This window comes from Staurois parvus, unplaced genomic scaffold (assembly GCF_062004578.1).
Source record: "Staurois parvus isolate SC_StPar_1 unplaced genomic scaffold, SC_StPar_1.0 ptg000358l, whole genome shotgun sequence".
Taxonomy (NCBI): domain Eukaryota; kingdom Metazoa; phylum Chordata; class Amphibia; order Anura; family Ranidae; genus Staurois; species Staurois parvus.
Window position 1 is genome coordinate 247,040 of NW_028318154.1, and position 24,050 is coordinate 271,089.

The following is a 24,050-nucleotide window of genomic DNA, read 5'->3' on the forward strand; positions in this document are numbered from 1 at the left end:
CTATTAGCCTAGAATTTGGGCATTTTTAATTTGACAGATTTGGCTCCCATTTATTAAATGGTGTTCTTGCTCAGAATTTGAACTTCTTTGGAGTTGCTGAGCCCTGCTTGGCAGAGTTAAGCTCATCCCTAGTACCTAGCTAAAATAATGTTGCTTATTTAGCTTCACATGCTTTGTCTAAACCTGATGCTTGGCTGCAGTCTCAAGGAGAGATGAGACCTGTCAACTACCTGAACTCCCACCTTGCACATTCAGAAGGTTGCACAGTTAAACCTCGTTCACACAGGGCATACTATACTGTATGCTCATGCAGGGCTGTGTTTACATGCATGGGGATGCAGAGGTGTTCCTTACATTCTCGGCAGTCTCATTGATGTCAATTGGACACACTGGCTATGTCCCAATTTAACATCTGTGTGTCCCAATACGCAGACAGTGTAAGTACACAGATGTCATATTGGGACACAGCGGCTGTGTCCATGCAGCCGCTGTGTCCCAGTTGACATCAATAGAATTGAACACATGGGGATGTAAAGAACATCTGTGCATCCCCATGAGGTGGCTTCTGGCCCTCGAATAGTCTCAGCAATAAGCGGTTCTCATATTACATTGATAACCAGAATACAAACATTCTTTAGTTAATCAACTTGGTAGATACCTTTTTCACTTGTGGACATCCATTGGGCACTTCTAGTTGGTTTAGATGAGAACTGTTAGCAAAATCTCTTCTCATCTTGGCATTTCAGTGTTTTTTTTTGTTTTATTTTTTTCAATGAAAGCACAAATGCTTACAAATGCTTATAGAAGATAAGAGATTACTAATGGTTTATGGAACTGTACTTAAGAGTAATCTTATATACAAAATGCACATGGTAATTTTTAAACTTCTTTGAACTAGAATCATATGTAATATATTTCAGAAAACAAAGATTAAAGTATTTGGTGTTGACAAGCAAACTAGATCAATGGGATGAATGATTCCCAGGAAAGAACAGGTAATAGACGTTGAAAGGCCGACAGGGACTTTTCATGTTGCATTAACTAATGAAAACAGGCAGGTACAAACAAACAAAAAAATGAAAGTTCTTTGTCACGTGAAACAATTCACAAAATTCATGTGTGTGCCGTCTACTACAATTTAGGATTGTCATTAGATTGCAATGTGTTTTCTGGTAGATATTCTTTAATGAGCCAAAAAAAAAAAAAAGTTCATTGTTTAGGAGTTTATTGCACATTCACTGTTTTGTTATCTTCCAGAATATATTCTTGACTTTAGTGTTACTAATGCACAGAGGTAGAGCAGACTAAACCAGCATTAATTTTGTACATGTAGATTTACGACTTTACGACAGCATCCTTCCCCTGTCCTGTCCTGACCTGACCTGGCCACTACTGTTTTATAACAACTCACTATCAGCCGCTCTAGACTCGCTAGTACCCCCAACAACACGAAGTATTAGACCCCGACCGCTACAACCCTGGTAGACTGACCATACCAAAAATCTCAAACAATGCAGTCGTGCGCTGGAGCGACTATGGCGCAAACCCAGATCCCAACAAGCCTTCACCCAATATAAATCTGCCTTCCTAACCTACACTTCCTCCCTTCACGCTGCCAAGCAAGCCTACTTTGTTACCCTCATTAATACCTTCTCCTCCAGTCCTGCCGGCTCTTCTCTACTTTTAACTCCCTCCTTTCTCTGCCCCCACCTCCACCCAGTACTTCACTCACCACCCACGAAATTGCTAACCACTTCAAAAACAAGATCGACGCAATTCGTAGGGACATCGCCACTGCTCAGACTTCCACCCCACCTAGCATCCCACACACTAAAACTTCCTCAACACTCCACTCCTTTGACCTCGCCACTGCCCAGACTTCCACCCCACCTAGCATCCCACACACTAAAACTCCCTCAACACTCCACTCCTTTGACCTCGCCACTACCCAGACTTCCACCCCACCTAGCATTCCTCACATTAAAACCCCCTCAACACTCCACTCCTTCGCTACCACTGAAGAGGTCACTAAGGTCTTCTCTGAAGCCCGCCTCACCACGTGCCCCCTTAACCCTGTCCCCTCGCAACTCCTACAATCGCCCTCTTCCTCCATCCTACGCTCCCTCACGCACATCTTTAATCTTTCCCTCTCTACTGGCACATTCCCCTCCCCTCTAAAACACGCGCACATCACTCCCATACTTAAAAAACCCTCCCTGGATCCCACCAACCTGAACAACCTTAGAACCATCTCCCTGCTGCCATTTACATCCAAACTCCTAGAGCGCCTAGTCTATAATCGCCTGAGTTCCCACCTCGCCGACAACAAGCTCCTTGATCCCCTACACTCCACCGAAACTGCCCTACTCAGACTCACCAACGACCTGCTCACCGCCAAAGCTAATGGCCACTACTCAGTGCTCCTGCTCCTTGACCTCTCTGCGGCTTTTGACACGGTTCACCACCCCCTCTTCCTCAAAAAACTACACTCTCTTGGCCTCCGAGACTCCGCTCTCTCCTGGCTCTCTTCCTATCTATCACAGTGCTCCTTCAGTGTTACCTATAACGCTGCCACCTCCTCTTCACTCCCCCTCTCTGTTGGGGTCCCTCAAGGTTCTGTCCTCGGGCCCCTTCTCTTCTCCATCTACACCTCCTCCCTTGGCCAACTGATACACTCTCACGGCTTCAACTACCGTCTCTATGCCGACGGCACGCAAATCTGTCTCTCTACCCCTCACCTCACTCCTTCAGTCTCCGCCCGTATCACAAGCGTACTGAGCGACATATCAGATTGGATGTCACTCCACTTCCTCAAACTAAATCTTTCCGAAACTGAGTTCCTAGTTTTCCCCCCAGACTGTGCCCCCCCCCCCCGACTTCTCCATCAAGACCAACAACACCACCATCAGTCCCTCCCCTCAAGCCATAATACTAGGTGTCATCCTAGACTCCAATCTGTCCTTCCAGCCCCAGGTCCATTCGCTGACAAACTCGTGTAGATTTCACCTCTGCAACATCTCCAAAATACGTCCGTTCCTAACCCCGGACACCACTAAGCAACTCATTCACTCCCTCATTATATCACGCCTTGACTACTGTAACTCCCTCCTCATCGGCTTACCCCACCACAGGCTATCCCCGCTTCAGTCTATCTTGAACGCTGCGGCCAGACTCATCCAACTTACTAACCACTTTGTATCCGCCACCCTTCTCTGCCAATCCCTCCACTGGCTCCCGATTGCCCAACGGATAAAATTCAAAATGCTAACATTAACTTATAAAGCTGTTCATAATACTGCCCCAAACTACATCACCAATCTGGTATCAAAATACCACCCAAAACGTACTCTCCGCTCCTCACAAGACCTCCTACTCTCTAGTTCCCTGGTCTCTTTTTCCCCATGCCTGTCTCCAGGACTTCTCCAGGGCTTCCCCCATCCTCTGGATCTCCCTACCCCAATCCATCAGACTATCACCTACTCTGCTTGATTTTAGGCGCACTCTGAAAACCTATCTCTTCAGGGAAGCCTACCCCGCCCTCAGCTATTTACTGAACTCCTCCACTCCTCCTACCACTCCATCCCCCACAGCTATTTCCTCCTGTACCACTATCCCCTCCCTCCTAGATTGTAAGCTCCAAGGAGCAGGGCCCTCGAACCCCTCATGTATTGAATTGTATTGTTACTGTACTGTCTCGTGTACTGTCTCCCATTATAATGTACAGCGCTGAGCAAACTGTTGGCGCTATATAAATCCTGTATAATAATAATAGATTACACTTTAAGGCAGGCCATAGATTATGCATTTTTGTTTCCTTCCACCATGGATGGAAGCAAAGAAACTGGCTCAATTCCCCCATCAACTCAGTGTGGATGGGAGAATCCCTCCCACAGCTCTTCTTTGTTCTGCCAGTGGGAAGCCTTCGCTGCTGATCGAAAGAGTAACTTGTGTTCAACCATGCATGGATCAAAATTAAGCTGGTCCCTGTGGAACCGGACAAATTTTGATCCATGTATGGCCAACTTTAGTGTGAAGGCATTTAAAAATGCATTTTTTGTTTTTTGCCACCTATTGTTTCTCCATCATGATGGATGATGGGGAACTTCAACTTCCATCACTTTAGAGTGACCGGGATCCAAAATATGATTGAAAGGGGTTGATTGAAAACAAGCAATCTACAACCTATGGGTCTGATCGATTGTACTGGGCTATAAATTGACAGCATATATACTCACTGGCCTCTTTATTAGGTAAACCTGTTCAATTGCTTAGTAACACAAAACATCCAATCACATGGCAGCAGCTCAATGCATTTAGGCATCTAGACGTGGTAAAGACAGCTTGCTGTTCAAACTGAGCATCAGGACAGGGAAGAAAGGGGATTTAGGTGAGTTTGAACATGGCATGGTTGTTGGTGCCAGACAGGCTGGTCGGAGCATTTCAGAAAATGCTGATATACTGGGGTTTTCATGCACAACTATCTCTAGGGTTTATAGAGAATGGTCCAAAAAAGAGAAAATATCTAGTGAGTGGCAGTTGAGTGGAAAAAAATGCCTTGTTGATGTCAGAGGTCAGAGAAGAATGGGCAGACTGGTTCGAGATGATAGGCAACAGTAACTCAAATAACAACTTGGTACCACCAAGGTATGCAGAATACATCTCTGAATGCTCAGCACATCGAGCCTTGAAGCAGATGGGCTACAGCAGCAGAAGACCACACCAGTTGCCACTACTGTCAGCTAAGAACAGGAAAAGGAGGCTACAATTTGCACAGGCTCACCAAAATTGAACAATAGAAGATTGGAAAAACTTTGGCTGGTCTGATGAGTCTTGATTTCATCTGCGACATTCAGATGGTACAGTCAGAATTTGGCGTAAACAACATGAAAGCAATTAATCCATCTTGCCTTGTATCAATGGTTCAGGCTGGTGGTGGTGTAATGGTGTGGGGGATATTTTCTTGGCACACTTTGAGCCCCTTAATACCAACTAATCAATCACCACGGCATTAGCTGAGTATCGTTGCTGACCATGTCCATCCCTTTATGTCTACAGTGTACCCATCTTCTGATGGTTATTTCCAGTAGGATAATGAACCATCTTTCAGGCTCAAATATTTCAAACTGGTTTCTTGAACATAACAATGAGTTCACTGTACTCCAATGGTCTCCAGTCACCAGATCTCAAGCCAATAGAGCACCTTTGAGATGTGATGGAATGGGAGCTTTGCATCATGGATGTGCAGCCAACAAATCTGCAGCAACTGTGTGATGCTATCATGTCAAATCTCTGAGGAATGTTTCCAACACCTTGTTGAATTTATGGTATGAAGAATTAAGGCAGTTCTGAAGGCAAAGGGGGTCAAACCCATTACTAGCAAGGTGTAACTAATATAGTGGCTGGTGAGTGTATACAGGTTACTGAAAAAAATGCTCAAAAATGGAAAGAAAGATGACAATCTTGTCAAAATAGCACTAGGTCAAGACATTTTCAGTACCATACCCCTGCAGGTGATCTAAACCACTAAAAGTTTCAGGATTTAAATTCTAGCCTAACTGAAATTGGTTAAAATTTCCAAAAGGTTGCCATGTGTAGTCAGCTTTGGGGATTTCTGAAATGCTTGAGCCTTTTGCATGCTTGATCTATCAGGATGCTGATTTTTACTACCAGGTCAGTGTCTATCTCTGCTAAGAGCTTGTTGAGAATCAGTGTTATACCAATAACCTGGTTAAAGTTTACATCCTGAGATGTAAAGCCTATCGATAAAATCTCCTATAATCTTTAACACAATGTAATATCAATATTTTCTTAAAATCTATAGCTTTTATGAAAATTATTCCTGGTTATTCTGCCATGATTATTTTGTTCAGACAGTTCCTATTTGGGTGCCAACGCTTTGTCCCTGTCTCCTAATGATTCCGTTGCATTGTCACCTTGTCCAATGGACTGTACTTCCAGTGGAGAAAGTATGTGGCTTTGCTGGTGCTCAGTGCATAGGCATGTTCTACTGTGATCACAGAACCCATTCCCAGCAATAATATGCAGCCGCTGCTGGAGTGACTGCATGCGAACAGGAAGTGGCTCCAAACTTTGGCATTCCATTTTGCTTCTACTTCCTGACACATCATCACTTCCATGTTCCATATATCCTCACATATCACTGATTTACTAACAGACATATCAGACTGGATGTCACACCACTTCCTAAAACTCAATCTATCCAAAACTGAGCGTATTTCCTCCCCTACATGCCTCTTCCCCTGATTTCTCCGTCAGGATCAATAGCACCACTTTCAACCCATCCCTGCATGCCAGGGTGCTAGGGTGGTAACCCTGGGTCTGAACTATCCTTTTAGGCCCACATCCAATCCCTGTCCAAATCATGCCGCCTCAACCTCCGCAACGTCTCCAGAATATGCCCCTTTTTAACCAATGGTACCACAAAGCTCCTAATTCACTCCCTGGTTATCTCTCACCTCAACTACTCAAACTCACTCCTCATTGACTTACCTTTGCATAGGCTATCCCCACTCCAGTCCATCATGAATACTGCTGCCAGGCTCATCCACCTTACTAACTGCTCAGTTTCTGCTCCCCATCTCTGCCAATCCTTCCACTGGCATCCGCTCGACCAATGAATAAAATTCAAAATACTAACAACAACTTACAAAGCCATCCACAACTCTGCCCCCAGCTACATCACCAACCTGGTTTCAAAATATCAACCAAACCGCTCTCTTCGATCTTCCCAAGACCTTCTCCCTAGTTCCTGTGTCACCTCCTCCCATGCTTGCCTCCAGGACTTCTCCCGAGCTTCTTTCATCGCATGGAACTCCCAACCCCAATCTGTTCTCCTAATCTATCCACGTTTAGATGATCCCTGAAAACCTTTCTCTTTAACCAGTTGCCGACCGCAGATAGCCGAATGATGGCTAAACTGCGGCCGGCCAGTTTTGGGAGGGCGTCATCACATCGGGCTTTTACCACGTGATCAGCCATGTCCAATGACACGCTGATCACAGGAAAATGCAATTGCAGGTTCTCGGCTGCACTTTCCTCACGCTGTCAGATCGTGAGGAAAGTACTGCTGAGAACCGGCAGTTGTCAGAGCAGGGATCGGCACTGATGATCAGTGCCCTGATGATCGGTACCCAGCAGTGCCACCCACCAGTTCCACCCACCTGTGCCCAGCAGTGCAACCACCTGTGCCACCCAGCAGTGCCACACACCTGTGCCCAGCATTGCCATCCAGAAGTGCCACCCACCTGTGCCCACCCACCTGTGCCCACCAGTGCCACCCACCTGTGCCCACCAGTGCCACCCACCAGTGCCCAGCAGTGCTGCCAGTAAGTGCCACCAGTCAGTGCACAGCAGTTGCAACAGTCAATGCCTATCAGTGCCGCCAGTCAATACCTAGCAGTGCCGCCAGTCAGTGCCCAGCAGTGATGCCAGTCAGTGCCACCTATCAGTGCTGTCTATCAGTACCCATCATCAGTGCCGCGTATCAGTGCTACCTATCCGTGCCACCTCATTAGTGCTGCCTATCAGTGCCTATCAGTGCTGCCTCATCAACACACATCAGTGAAGGAGAAAAATTACCTGTTTGCAAAATTTTATAATAGAAACAAAGAAACCTTTTTTTTTTCTAATTTTTTGCAATTTTTTTGTTTATGGCGCAAAAAGTAAAACACCCAGTGATGAGTAAATACCACCAAAAGAAAGCTCTATTTGTGAGAAAAAAATTATAAAAATGTCATATGGGTACAATCTTGCATGACCGCGCAATTGTCAATCAAAGTGCAACAGCGCTGAAAGCTGAAAATTGGCCTGGTAAAGAAGGGGGTATAAGTGCCTGGCAGGCAAGTGGTTAAAGAAGCCTATCCTGCTTTAAACTAGTAGATTGCCTTTTATTTACTCCGTCAGCTCATCCCCCCACAGCTTATACCTTTTGTATCACTCAACCCTTCCTCCTAGATTATAAGCTCTAATGAGCAGGGCCCTCTGTTTCCTCTTGTACCAAATTGTATTGTAACTGTAATGTCTACCTTCATTTTGTAAAGCGCTGCGCAAACTGTTGGCGCTATATAAATCCTGTATAATAATTATAATTTGTGCTAGTTGCACTCCCTTGGCCATCCATGACAAGATATATATTTATGTATGAAGAACAGGGTCTCTTGTTGGATCCCTTTTTATACTGGCTTCTCATATCAGTTAGTTTGGGACCAGAATCATTCTTAGCTTTTATTCCTCCAAACAAATCAATGTGAATGAATCGTAAATGCAGCTCTAACTAGTCCTATCAGCTTTTGAGCACAGACATTTGTTCGTATTAAAAGTATCAACATTGCTTTTCTATCCATAGTTAATGACAATGCAAAATCAGATAAAAAATATTCAGAAAAACTCATAATTCAAAAATGCAAGCTGAATGAATTTGTAAGCATGCTGCCTTTTCCCATCCACTCTGATTTACATATACATTAGAGCTGGTGTACACAGGGTTTTGAGATCAGTTTAGGCTTCTGTTGGCTGGCTTTGTATTTTGCATTTGCAGTGTGATAAATTCTGCAGAGTTCCCTTTGCTTTGATTGTAGCACGAATGATGATTCTGCATGTGTTTGACCTACTTTGTGTTCCTTTGGGATCAGTGGATCCTTTGGAGATTCTTATCTATTGCTCCAAAAGCCCTTTAATCACAAAGAACAGCAAATCAGACACAGCTCCTACATTTATACTTGGAATGGCAAATTAAAAAGGTACTCAAATGCTTGTACCTTATTTGTAAAATGATCCCAAAAGTATTAATCTAAATGTATTGTTTTGAAACAAAGTGTATGTATTGAAATCATAGAGTTAAGCTTTGATTTTGTTCCTTCATACAAGTCAGTGTGCATGCATAGTAATTACACTGCAACTAATTGGCACATCATATATCCCTAGTGCAAATTTGTGAAGCCAAACACCATTTTTGTGAGGGTCTTTATCCTGTTTAGGCATAGTACTGTCACACACAGGTGGGCTGAGGTCATAAAGGGCACATTCCATACCTGTGCTGCTACCACAGTTCTTGGAAGCAGGATAGCTAATAGTATAGCAGGGTTTCAGAAACTGTTTCTGTTTACCCCTTCCTTTACCCCCACTGTAAATTATTGTTATCCTACTTTGAGTAGTTACAAATCAGGTTTTCTGGTACCAAAAAGCTTTATTGAAAGAATGTTGGAACATACAGTGTGTAAATGTTAGATGTAGCACAAGAGGTTGTGTCTTAGAAATATTAACCCAAATAATCACAAGTAAGTCTAAGGCAAAAACATTGCATAGGTCGTGCAACCTAACCCCCAGCATTGCAACTGTGCTTAGGTGAACAGTGATATGGCAGCGACCTCCCATGAGTCCCACCACTCACCACAGGTGGAGAGGAGCACTCATAATGTCTATGTAACATTAAGAGGAAAAATAAAAGGAAAAAAAGGGGGGGGAGAAGAGAGATAGAAGGGGGAATATGATAAAAAGGGGAAAGGGATCAGGAATCAGGGATTTGTTCTCCACAGGGAGTAGGCGGCTATGATTCTGCCCCTGTAAACCCAGGAGGAAGCAGTAACGGAGGACTAGATCAGAGTTGGAGCAGTCTTGTGAAATGGGGGACTGGCCAATAGTTGAGCCAGGAAATTGAGAGAAATTTATCATGTTTTTCCTCACTTCAAGCACTGCCATTCATTTTTTGTTAATGAAGAATCCCTGAATTCTGGACCTAACTTTCTCAAAGTTTAGAGACTGTGCCTTCCACGCATAGGCTATAGTCTGCTTCGTTGCCATAAAGAAGAATGAAATGAGAGTGTGGGACAGTCATGGTACATCCTTAAGTGGTCTATGGAGGAGGGCTTCATCCAGGATTTTTCGAGATATTAAATTGTGTGACTGAGTGGATCATGTTGTATACTTTAGACCATAGGCAGTGAGCTACTGGGCAGGACCACAAAATATGGAACATAGTCCCTTCAGCCTTGCAGTCCCTGAAAGAGAGTGGGCTAGGGATGTATATCGCTAATACCATAAATCCTTTAAAGTTTCTATATTCTGGGAGCATTTCAAAATATTTTGCCAGTCAGCTATAGTCAAGGACTCTTGCAGGTCTCGTGCCCAAGCAGTGCAATATTAGGGCAAGTGTTCAAAAGCATGGCCTCGAGTGGAGTTATAGATCAAGGACTGTGTATCCTTCATTGTAGTCGTTGACTTGTAGATTGATTCAAAACTTGTAAGAGATTTTGGCAAAGCGAGGTTTTGGATAAGGGGTGTAAGGAAATGGCACAGGGAGGGATATGGTGCTTTTCCCTAAACTGTGCAAAAGTGCAGAGGCCTTTCACAGTCAACATGGAGTGAAGTGTCACAAAGCCATGAGAAATCCACCATGAGAAAGCAGGTTTATCCGTTATCTCTGAAGGGAACAAAGGACAGTCAAACAGTTGTAATAATGGTAAATGAGGAGTCAGCAAGCCCGCTGAATATTTACACATGTCCCAAACTCTCAAAGTGTGGGTTAAAACCGGATTAAAGAGTTTGGGTCGTGAAGCCGGTGGGAGCCAGGGAAGAGAGGAGAGGGGGGGTTGGATGAGTATCCATAGCATCTATCATAGCCCAGAGGGGTGAATCCTTACCTGAGAAATATTGGGTCGGGTTGTTATTTGAGCTGCAAGATAGTAATGTTGAATGCATGGGTCCCCAAGGCCCCCACAAATTTTGGGGAGGTAAAGTAGGTGGTGGGCTAAGCATGGACGCATCGAGGCCCTAATGAAACTCTGGATATATCATTGTATGATACGTAGTATGTGGGGGGCTATTCGAATGGGAAGGGTACGGAAGGAGTAAAGCAATTTTGGCAGATAAGTCATCTTGATAGCGTGTGCCCAGCCACAAATCAAGTTTTCTGCCTAGGTAACTGCCACACAGTTAGTAGTTGCATATTTGTTTACCATTGTTCAGTGGATTTGCTGAATCCATATAAGATGACACTGTTTTATTCTGTCTATAGTTATTTTACCCTTGTGGGCATTTGTTTTTTGTTTCCCACATTTAAGATGGTGGTTATGGTGGTTATAATATCTATTTCTGGTTCCGGAGCTATTGGAGCATTTCTTTATTTTGTACATGGGATTTATTGTGTCTCCCACATATGGGAGAGGAACTGATGGGATGATACCTATCTGGTGGCGATCGGCTGGCGATTGGTGGATTGATATACAAAAGTTGTTTTTGACTTCTCTTATGATCACAGTATTATCTGGTAAGCCCCTAAGTGGTTGGTGAAACACATGTGGTGGTTTATATTCTGACTACATTGAATTGGTGAAGAGGATTGCTTCTCTATCTGTCACTTTTATGCACTTGGTGGAAGTCATTCACAGAAATTTGGACTTTTATTTATTTTTTTTCATTTATGTCACTTGCGCATCTTTTATTTATGCTATTTCATGTATTCCAATGTTTAGCGCTGCACAAGTTAGTTTTACAATTTGGTTGATATAGTGTATCCTATATATGGTGCTGGCTGCTGATTTATAGAAAAGACACTTTTTGCACAGATTTATTTTATAAATACAGAAACCTAAATGCCTATTACTCCTTAGATACCCCCACACAAGCCAGGGATAAAAGAATACTTTTAGGGTTGTTTTTGTAGTTTAAAGTGGTTGTAAACCTCAGTCATGAAAACTGAAACAGAGCACATATATCTGTAGTGTTTACTTGTCTATCTTCAAAGCTCTAAGTGTCATTTCTCTCTGGTGCCTTGTTCCTCTGTTATCAACATATGTCACTTCTGAGAAGTTTTCCTGATACATGAGATAAATTTGTGATGGGGAGAGAGCTCAGTACACAGCTTATCTACCCACAACACAGCTCTGAATGTTCATTCCTTCCTGTGTGTGGAGAGGGTGTCCCTTTCCTCCAATTATCTCTCACACAATGTACACGTTCTCTACCAGTAGCTCTCCACCCCCTCCTCTGTGCGTCTGGCAAACTAAGAAGGATTTTGTCACAATTCAGTCCTTTTGAATGGATGTAGTGAAGCGAAGATTGCAGATAAACAAGTAAAAGTATGAATGGAGGATTTATTTAATCTCTGTGTATCTTTTTAATAGTACATTTTTATTAAAATATCTGAGTTCACTGTTAGATACACTGTATTGCCAAAATAAAATATTATATATTGGGACGCCTGCCTTTACAAGCATATGAACTTTATCCCAGTCTTAGTCGGTAGGTTTCAATATTGAGTTGGCCCACCCTTTGCAGCTATAACAACTTCAACTCTTCTGGGAAGGCTGTACACAAGGTTTTAGGAGTGTGTCTATGGAAATGTTTGACCATTCTTCCAGAAGCGCATTTGTGAGGTCAGGCACTGATGTCAGACAAGAAGGCCTGGCTCGCAGTCTCCGCTCAATTCAACCAAAAGGTGTTCTATCGGGTTGAGGTCAGGACTCTGTGGCCAGTTAAGTTCCTCCACCTCAAACTCTCTCATCCATGTCTGCATGGACTTTGCTTTGTGCACTGGTGCACAGTCATGTTGGAACGGAAAGGGGCCAACCCCAAATTTTGGATTCAAGGCTCCAAAACAAGTTTTAGATTACACCTGTACAGTCAGCATCAAAGAATGTGAATTCTAAATTCCACATACCGTGTCTATCAAGATTCCCAAAAATGGTAGAAAAAATATGCTAGTTTTGTTTTTTTTGAAGAGGTTTTTAAACAGTTTTTTTTTAATTTTGTACTTGTGATAGAGATACAGTGCCTTGAAAGAGTATTCATACACCTTGAAATTTTCCACAATTTGTCATGTTACAACCAAAAACATAAATGTATTTTATTGGGATTTTATGTGATAGACCAACACAAAATGGCTCATAATTGTGAAGTGGAAGGAAAATGATAAATGGTTTTCAAACTTTTTTTTACAAATAAACATGTGAAAAGTGTGGCATGCATTTGTATTCAGTTGCCCCCTGAGTCAATACTTTGTAGAACTACCTTTTGCTGCAATTACATCTGCAAGTCCTTTTGGGGATGTCTCTACCAGCTTTTCACATTTATAGAGTGACATTTTTGTCCATTCTTCTTTCCAAAATAGCTCAAGCTCTGTCAGATAGGAGGGAGAGTGTCTGTGAATAGCAATTCTCAAGTCTTGCCACAGATCTCAATTGGAAGTAGGTCTGGACTTTGACTGGGCCATACTAACATGTGAATATGCTTTGATCTAAAGCATTCCATTGTAGCTCTGGCTGTATGTTTAGGGACGTTGTCCTGCTGGAAGGTGAACCTCCACCCCAGTCTCAAGTCTTTTGCAGACTCTCACAGGTTTTCTGCTAAGATTGCCCTATATTTGGCTCCATCCATCTTCCCATCAACTCTGACCAGCTTCCCTATCCCTGCTGAAGAAAAGCATCCCCACAACATGATGCTACCACCATCATGTTTCACAGTGGGGATGGTGTGTTCAGGGTGATGTGCAGTGTTAGTTTTCCGCCACACATAGCATTTTTCTTTTAGGCCAAAAAGTTATATTTTGGTCTCATCTGACCAAAGCACCTTTTTCCACATGTCTGCTGTGTCCCCCACATGGCTTCTCGCAAACTGCAAATGGGACTTCTTATGGCTTTCTTTCAACAATGGTTTTCTTCTTGCCACTCTTCCATAAAGGCCAGATTTGTGGAGTGCACGACTAATAGTTGTTCTGTGAACAGATTTTCCTACCTGAGCTGTGGATTTCTGCAGCTCCTGCAGAGTTAAGATGGGCGTCTTGGCTGCTACTCTGATTAATGCTCTCTTTGCCCGGCCTGTCAATTTAGGTGGACAGCCATGTCTTGGTAGGTTTGTAGTTGTGCCATACTCTCTCCATTTTCGGATGATGGATTGAACAGTGCTCCGTGAGATGTTCAAAGCTTGGGATTTTTTTAATAACCTAACCCTGCTTTAAATGGCTCCACAACTTTATCACAGACCTGTCCGGTGTGTTCCTTGGCCTTCATGATGCTGTTTGTTCACTACTGTTCTCTAACAAACCTCTTAGGGCATCACAGAACAGCTGTATTTATACTGAGATTAAATTACACACAGGTGGAATCTATTTACTAATTAGGTGACTTCTGAAGGCAGTTGGTTACACTAGAATTTAGTTAGGGGTATCAGAGTAAAGGGGGCTGAATACAAATGCATGCCACACTTTTCAGATATTTATTTCGAAAACATTTTGAAAACCATTTATCATTTTCCTTCCACTTCACAATTATATGCCACTTTGTGTTGGTCTATCACATAAAATTCCAATAAAATACATTTACATTTTTGGTTTTAACATGACAAAATGTGGAAAATTTCAAGCGGTATGAATATTATTTCAAGGCACTGTATGATTTGTGTAGTTCAAAAATTCAGGTTCTTTGTTAGTAGGGTTGGCTGAGTACCTGTACTGTTGAAAAAGTCCCCTTACAAACTTTTCGCTTAGTTATGATTCTTTTCTTTGGAGAGATTAGTTTTTTCCACTTTTGTGCTTCCAGCTATCTTTATGATTCACAGGAATCCTTCTGCCATGGCTGTGTGCAGTGATCAAGCCCTGCTGAATAGTATTTTGGATTCACAGCTGTAACTGGGTGCATGGTTCACAAGCCCCTGGGGGTGCCTGTGTTACATATGGCACATATATTCAGCACACTATATTTCATTCTGATTCCCAGCAGTATTCCTCCTGGAAAGTAAAACACACAAGCTCTTAAGCTGTCACTATACATTACAGATGGGCTGCAGGGAAGGTGTGATTTATTTATATTGGTATTGTAAATTTCAGTAGTATGCTATACACCATGAGATTTAATGTCACACACATTTTTGTTTCTGAAGTGTACATTTTAATAATGCATAGACATCTTTAATTCATTGCATGCATTTCACTTTATATGTAAACAAACGGCACTTTTTGTAGTGTTTAGAGAGTTTCTAATTAGTCTATTGTGCTTTGAATAAAATCTGTAATCAAGGTTGCAGAAATAGATTTTTGTTAACCTTGAGTTTCTGCTCATCTTTCACTGTTAATAGCTGTAACAGAATAACGCCACTATAACAGTAGTAAATTGCCATGGGAGTGACTTGGGTTCTGAATTAGCATAGTCACTGGTCAATAACAGCTCTCTGCATTTTCCTATTCACAAACGTTATTATTTATTATGGTCTTTTTAGGGTTTTCTTTTTACAAATCTGTGTGGATGTGACAAGTTTAAAGTGGACCTGGACTGAAAAAGTGAAGATGTGCTATGTTATAGCAAACATTAAAGAAGTACAGTATAGCCAAAGTTTTTTTTTGTCTGTACTTCTCCTATGTATCACAGGAGTGTAGTTTGTTCTGCTCTCCTGTGACCCATTTTCAGCCAACAGCAGGCTAAAGCACGCTCTCGGCTGACGTCATAGAGCTGGTCGATTATAGAGGACCAGTTGGTTCAATACGGAAAACATCCATATGGTCAGGATCCACCCAGATGACTGGAGAGGCAGCTGGCTCAGCCTCTCAGAGAGTCGCTGAGAGCCTGAGCACCTGCCCCTTTATAGCCTGACGCTCCAGTAAGTGCTGGAGGGGCAAAGAAGAGAACCTGTGACTGACAGTCACCAGCTCTCTGCAGCTTGAAGACCGAAAGCTGAGTGATCCATAGTGGAAGTACAGAAAAACCCCCAAATGACCCTTTTTGGAAAGTAGAGACCCCAAGCAACATGTTGAGCCCATAGATTTTATATTTTGCCACAAATTTAAAAATAAAATGACAAAAAAAGTTGTTTTTTTTACACAAAGTTGTCACTCAAATTATATATTGCTTGCACGAGCCATAGGTAGATGTATAATTACACTCCAAAATATATTCTGCTGCTTCTCCTGAGTATGGGGATACCACATGTGTAAGACGTTTTGGGCGCTTAGCTGTGTACAGGGTCTGAAAAACAATGACCGCCTTCAAGCTTTCAAAGGGTGTAATTTCACAATTTTCCAAAAATTTGTGGCAACAAATGAGATCTGCAAAATACTCATCATGCCGCTCAGCAAATAATGTGGGGTGTCTACTTTCAAAAAAGGGATTATTTGCGGGGTGCTTGAACTGTCCTGCCATTTTATGCCCAATGTTAGAAGCTTCTGCCAAAGTTTACCCACACTTCTAACCACTTGAAGACCAAGCCTTTTCTGACACTTTTTGTTTACACCAAGATTGGTGTGATCAGATGCTTTCCCAATTTAAAAATGGCATGTTTTTATCCAGCGAAACGGAAATGATGAAATGCTCATAGCCTCTGGTTTCTTACTGGAAGGGAGTAAAACCTTCCAAAACTGAAGCGTTTAACCTCTTGGTGCTGGCCAAACGCAAATGTGTGGCCTCCTGGCATCTGGGCCTAGACACCGAGCGGCCACACATTTAAGTTTCATTAAAAAAAGATATATGTGCTGAGAGCGCACGCCCTGCGCGCTCCCAGCACACATGTCCGGTACTCACGGAAAGGTCCTGATCTCTTTGGATCAGGACCTTTCCCAATTATGTGACCACAGGACTCTAAACCCTTCCCGCCTCCCGCCTCTGAAACCCTTAAAGGGCCGGGAGGCGCCGGCGCCAAGGGGTTAAAGAATGTTGTCAGTGATTCTAATCCTAGAATCACTGTGCTGTTTCCACATGCACTCTACTGAAAAATTTAGGGGATGCATCTATCCTGCTCAGACTCATATTTTTACAGTCAAAGGTCCAAGGTCATAGATTCTAACCCTAGGATCAACTGTACTGTTTCCATATGCACCTGTCATTTTCAGGCCATTATTCTGAACGCCATTTCTTCTTAACCTGAGTGGCTCTTTAAAACATTTAAAACATAATTGTAAAAATGCAAAGTGTACTGTAAGTACGTCTTAATCTTTGAAAGCAATGCATTCTGTTACAGTCTTAATAGCTGTGAGCACCAAAGCTGACCAATTCAGGTAGTAAAGAAATTACAAACTATAATAACAATATCAGATATTGAATGAAAGCTATTCATAACCATGTAACACTCTATACTTTAATGATATAGTTTCATTACAAAGTATTCTTTCATGTGCCACTTTTCTTTGTTAAAATGTTCTGTTCTACTTGATGGTGTTCTACATTCTATATTTTCGGCGACTTTATAATATGACTTCGTACCACTGACAGCCCTATCAGAATAAACTTCTTTCATATTCAAACAATGACTATAAGTAGAAGTGTAATCTATTGCCCACTGAGTCACTGGAAGCCAAGCACTCAGTATCTCCACAGGGAAGTCACAAGGCAGACCACAGAACTAAAAATGGATTAAGAAATACATCGGGGCATGGTTTAAAACCAAGATAAAATATACATAATGGGCTGAATCATGAGAAGTTCAAAGCAAGATCAGATGGTCAGAAGGCCATCCATTGTTATAAACTTTCTGCATAGATGAAGCTTATTTACTCCTTTGGTTATTTGTGTCAGTGAATTTTGAGCTGTGTTTATATTAATCCTATTACCAGTGAGCCCTCTGTGACATGGCGATGATGCAAGGAAACAGCTTTGTTTATTTACTGTGGTGCTGTAACCAAGATCTGAATGGAGAACTGAGCCTGACTGTCTTAGGTCGTATGAACTAAGCCGAATTAGACACTAACCAGTGTGTGACAGAATTATAACGATAATATTCTAACTTTATATAGCTAATGTTACTGCCAGATTATAAACAAAACTTTATAATGTAAATAGCAAAAAAAAAAATGGTATGACTGTTATTAGTGTAGTACTAAATGTAAAAAATAGTTAAAGTGGAACACCAGCTAATTCATTTTTGCTAGTTATGGACAGAGTGGGTAAGGGTTAGAAGTTTGTGTTGCTTTGTGTGCCACCACTGGGGAGATTTTTAGCCCACTTCCTGTGCTGTAGGAGTGAAGTTGGTGGAAAGTGAGGGCAAATCTCACCTGTTCTGGTGACTAAAATCTAAAAGTCTAGAATTTTAGATTTTCTCCATAATCTACTATGGTAAAACAGATCCAGAAACCAAAAATTATGTGAATCCTCCAATGAGAACAGACATGGCAATACAATCATATAATAGGTTCTAGTCTTTTGGTTACAACGGAATCAAACAATGATCCTCTTGTCTGTGAATGGCATCATTCTGTATCAGCATCAGCTTACAAATCACAAACAAGATATCAGTATGTTGGATATGTCAAACTGAGCTTACCCCTGGCAGAAATCTTTCAAATGAGAAATGCCAGTGATCATTTTAAAACTGAAGTGTGGGCAAACATTTTATTGGGGGATTAGCTAGGGATCAATAAGATATCTTTATTGATGAATGTTGATGTGTTCCCCACTGGTGATCGCTGCTTCTTTCATTAAAAATGCTACTTACATGCAGCCTCATAGCGATGGCACCGCTGAAGGTACACTAGTAAACCAAACAGTCGGGGCTGGAGCACAGTGATCGCAGACATTTGCTCACTGTGCAGCTCCTCCATTCATAAAAATACAGTATTAATGTAATGTACCCAATAACTTAGTACATAAACCATTAACATCAGGTTCACATTACAGTTTGTCTTTTAAAAGCTCATCTTTTGGCTTTCAGTTTGTAAAACAAGTTGATGCAACCTATGTAGTTGTAATGTACAATAATGATGGTCATCTCCATCTGGTGGTCGATGTGCAAACTAATTAGAGCAATGTACGCACATGAGAAACCTCCAGAAACCTGCGAGGGGGCCCCAGGGTTTCGCCTGCCTAGGGGTCTCCACAGAAATTAATCCAGCACTGCTGCAGTTTAATGAAAATGCTGATAGGAGGAGAAAGCAAAGTGACAGATGACCTCATACTTTTCTTTTCACTGTCTAGTCACTGCTGAACTACAGAAGAGAAAAATCAGGTATTCTATTTTTCCTGCCAGACAGCGTTTTGCTGCTTTCCAGGGATATGTACATTTCCAAAGTAGATGGATAGAAGTATCAGTACTTTGGAAGGTAAGCATCTCCTGTATGTGTATTTAACTTTAGCAGTTTAACTAGAATTCAGCTTTAAAGGATAAGTTCACCTTTTAACAGGTAAAAAAATGTGCATTTATTATTTTTTGTGTTAGGAGCCTGTAAAGCATTGCAGCACTGATTATCAGATCATTGATGCCATGCAGGTCTCCTGAACACTGTCAGTGTATCTGCTTGCCTGTACATCCTATACAGACAAGCCGATACTTGCTGACAGGAAGACTCAATGAACTATCATGGTGCTCATTGAGGACTACAAGCTTACAGCTGCTAAGGTTGCTGGGACTTGTAGTCCATTCATTCACAGAACACTGTGAATGAGTGATGCAGCCATGTGGGCTGAGGTCTTCATAGCGGCGCTGTTTTTAAAAAGTGACAGCTAGCACGGGGAACTTCTCCCCGTACTTCTGTCACCAGGGGTGGAGGTTTGGGCAGCGGCTGCAGGATCGGGAACATGTTACATGTTCTACCCTAAAAATGTAATATGTTTCCAAAGATGGACTTATCCTTGAAGCCTTACATGACTACTTTTTAAACCTGATTTACACATACATTTTAATATTCTCTTTTTTTTTTTATAGCTCTTCATATGATTATAATATAATTTTTGTTATTTTAGGTTTACTGGTCCTTTCAGTAAATAATATTTCTAAATTATTGAACTGTTAGTTGATAAATACAATATATACAAGAAGGAAGTCTCCTTTGAACACTGTACATTAAGTAACAACTTTATCAAGAAAAAAAAAGATTCATTGTCTTTGTAGACTTGAGCATAAAAAAAAAGATTGTTTGAAAGAAAGTTATTGTTTTCAGCCTTCATGTTTGTGAAATGTGATTGATATTTATATCTTGACTGCTAGCTAGGAAGAACAGGTCGATCAAGGTTAATCCTTGTTTTAATGGTATTATACTGAATGTGATATTTGGCCACTCTTGGAAACACATTCTGTAGGGATTATGATTAAATATGATATTGGGCTCCTTTTCATTTATTAAAAGAAGACAGAAATTAGTAGAGAAATAAAAATGTACCGCATTTCTGTTGGCACTGTTCATTCTTAATAAAACAATTCTAGAGCAGAAAGTTTCTTACATTAAATTAAATTCAGCTATTGCAGAGAAGAGTTATACATTTTTAGAAGTTTGATCTGTCTTCTTTTTCAGAAACAAATAACTCAAAACCTGTTATACTGTAAAATGGTCTTTGTGGAACACTGATTTATAGCATTTAATTGCTTTGACTATGGTAGTTCTTGAAAGGTTATGGTATCTATCCAACTGGCACAAGAAAGAACTGAAAGTACTTAGACTAAGGCTTGTGGTAATCTGCAATGATCAGTTGTCTTGTTTCTCCTACAGGTGCAGTTAAAAACAACTGTGTCAAGTCAGTATGTCATTCGAACTCAGCCTACTAACACTTGTCTTTCAACTCTGGAATGTGCTGCTATTGCCCTATCAATAATGGAGAAAAACACTTCAATTCAAGAGGTGGGTAGTAAAGTGGGCTTTTCATACAAAATTAAAGATGTATTTGCTCTTTAATATTATATTTTATTTTTGTGCAGTTGACTAATATAACTATGTACAGTATATACCATACCTGACCTGAGTCCTGTGCTGAGCAGCTAGCCTGATGCTTGGGCACCCAGCACAAGTGCCATTCAGAGAATGTATTGCATTTTCTGTATGAGTGCAGGGCGTTCTGATTGGACTAGGTTGGACTAGGTGGAGACCATGACATCACACCTCCGCCAAGTCCAGTCAGAGAATGCTTTGCATTAATTTGGTAAATACAAAAAGTTCTCTGAATGGTGCCCATGCCAAGTGCCCAACCTCCGGTGTTCAGTAAGCAGGAATGCAGCCGCTCATCACAGGACCTAGATGTAAGTGGAGCGGTGTCTGCTTTGGTGATTTACACTTTCCAGAGCAACCAGCCAGGTATGGCATATACATAGTTGCACTGGTCCAAGCTAGACCACTCTAACTATGTATAATATATTTAGTTACTAACTGCTAATCTGTGGCAGTTGTGTGCAGTGTAGTAAGTAAGAGGGTGAAATGCGTGGTCTGTCATTGGCAGTCACTTTGTTTAGTTTAGAGAAGAACTATGGAAAAAAAATACTTTAACAATAATCTATTGGGATGCAAACAGTTAAATCTTAGGAGTTGTATGTCACCTCCTGGATCACTGCCTGTTCTTTGCAATTTTGCAATTTCATTGAAGCCATTAAATATAGCTTTCTCTGAACTTGTAATGCTCTGACAGGAGACTTGTGACTCTCCTACACACCAAGCTATCCTGTCATTTGTCCGCCCCTTCACTCCCCTTGTCCATTCACAGAATACTTTGTATTCTGTGAATCCATTCTGAAAATACAAAGCTTTCTGTGAATGGCCAATGGGGAGGAGGGGTTGGCAAGATGGCTTGTGTGTAGGAGAGCCACAAGTCTCCAGTTGGAGGGCAGAAAGTATAGAGAAAGCTATATCTCCCAGCTTCATTTCAGGAGGTGGCATATACCACATTACATATGAAATAATTTTTTTTTTTCCTAGAGTTCTTTTTTAAAGGCTAAACTATGTATCAAAACATTTTATCTCTGTTATGTGATGTACGTTGCTGGTAAAGCTAAGTAACAGCCACACCCGTAAATTGCTGTAAGCACTGGGTCTAATTTATGTCCGTTAGACTGCACAATCATATTCAGACACCCTGCTGTAACAGGAGACAGAAGATAACACAAGGGGAAATGTACTTTTGAAAGTATGCATTAGGGAGGACCAGGGTTGGAGTAATTTGTTTTGTGCAGAAAAAGGGAAGTCACGGCATGGCCTAATAATTTGAATGCCAGTAAAACTAAGTACTGATCTGCAGGGTACATGTGGTGATTTTTTAAGGGATAAGTTCACCTTTTGTAACGTTACATGTAACACCCATATTCAGATATTCAGGATGTAATATATTACGAATGGACTGGCCCCCGCTCCCCCCTCTCTTTGTTTTGACAGCTAGCAGGGGATCTTCTTGCCCCTGCTAGCTGTCACAATTTTTTTAAAAATTTTCCCATGCAGGGCCACCCCCGGCCAGGCTGCATCACTCAAGATGCAAACTGATACACGGATGGGTCTGCAGGAGACCTGCATGGCACCAGCGATCTGCTGATCACTGCTGCAATGCTTTACAGGCTCCAGAAACAAAAAATAATAAATGCACATTTTTTTACCTGCAAAAAAATGTGCATTTATTATTTTTTTGTTAAAAGATGAACTTATCCTTTAATATATTTTACAGGACAAATAGTCCTGGGCCAAAAACCTTGACACCGTTTATCAGCATATATGAAAAGGGCATGTACTGTGTATCCTCCATAAAATTTAAGTTTTATGGCTGAAGGGACACAGAAATAAAAAAATATATTTTTACTATCCTCAACTGTCTACAGTAAGACAGAACAAGTTATGGAATGTTGACAATGTAGTGATAACAGTAGAAGTAGTGGTAGTTGTCTTGGGAAATATGGGATCGCAGAACAGTAGCTCAGGATAAACGAATAGTAGTAGACAAAAGTGGGAATTGCAAAAATTCAGAGTTGGCAATTTATCTTTAAGCTATTTCCTGTATTGATTTATTTCTTCCTATTATAATTTATTTGGCAGACGATTCTCCGTCCTCTCCAAGCTCTGTGCTCCTTCCAACTACAGCACGGTGCTCAGATTCATCACAGCAAGGAACATCTACTTAAAAGTGGCCAGTATAAGAAGCCAATGCCAAAGAATAAGAGGAAGCTAAAAAGGATGGAGCTTCTAGTTAACAATGTTAAAATTTAGCTTTTCTTATAATTTACTACTGAACAAGTGTTATTCTTTAATTGATCATACTGATTTAAAAATATTGGTTCAGATGAATCGTTAAGCAATGCCTAGATTTTTTTAAACATATGTCCATGATCTCCAGAATATTATTTTGTTATAAAAGGCCTTAACTCAAACTAATAATGTAATTTAAGTGGAGGTTATTAGGAGCAAGCTAAGTGTAAACTGACACTCTCTTTTGCAAGTAAACTTTATAGATGTTGATAAAAACCACTGAAATACCTGTTTTGCATAAAAAGCTTCCCAGGGTTTCCATGGTTAATGGTCACATAAAAAAAACTGCTAAAGGGTTGTTCCTATGAAAGGCATTGGTCTCTGCAGAAAGAGAGGACCAGAGTTCAGGTAGAGTTGCTGATTCGATGTTTCTGGACATCTGATCCCTAAGCCTCTTTATGGCATTTTACTTGACCAATACCTGGGACTAGTAGCCTGGATCTGCATTTTCTGTTGGAGAGCTGGGACTTTCAGAGCCTCTTAACATATCTGAGTTTAACAACGTGGGGGAAGAAGGATGTTGTGTTTTGCTGTAAGTCTACTTTACATTTGAAAATAAAATGTTTTATTCATTATTACTTTATGCCATCTGATTACATATACTGTATATAGTTTATATTTAAGATTTTTTTTCTATTGATTGATCAGCATAATATCAATCACATTTTGGCTTCCAGCTTAGCAGTGTGTTTGATATTCACATATTAGTTGCTTTTAAAATAAGTTGTTTTCCATTTAATATTTATTTTCTGAGAAGGTCCCACTAAGGTACATTTAATATAAAGACCTAGGGAAACTGTACTGCAAAGTTGCTCTTCATATATTCATTGTCTCCTTTGAGGCAACGAATTATGCCTCTTTTTGATTATCCAAACATTTTCTCTTACTTATTCTATTTTCTCTCCTTTCTGTCTCATTTTTCATTGTGCTGTTTCCTTCAGACATTAAAATGTCCCATTAAGTTCACAAATGTTTCACCAATGTCAGGAGTTTAAGTGTACCACAGTCAATGTATTGCTACATTTTGTTATATATTAATGTATCTGCTAATGAAATAAACAGAAATTGGGCAGATACGCTTGTATGTTTCTGCACTTTCAGATTCTTTAATGGATAACTCCATTTTAAC

At 41.1% G+C, this 24,050-nt stretch overlaps 1 protein-coding gene across 1 annotated transcript in view; it reads left to right on the top strand.

Annotated features, from left to right (window-relative positions):
- DTWD2 (DTW motif tRNA-uridine aminocarboxypropyltransferase 2) overlaps positions 1–23,499 on the top strand; it is a gene marked incomplete at its 5' end in the record, with an annotated part of 200,249 nt that extends 176,750 nt beyond the window's left edge. Inside the window, 2 exons of the mRNA XM_089684819.1 lie at positions 20,417–20,545; positions 22,712–23,499. Of these exons, the coding sequence (XP_089540945.1) occupies positions 20,417–20,545; positions 22,712–22,882 (300 nt within the window). The remainder of the gene's footprint in view (positions 1–20,416; positions 20,546–22,711) is intronic.
- Positions 23,500–24,050: the final 551 nt, after the last annotated feature.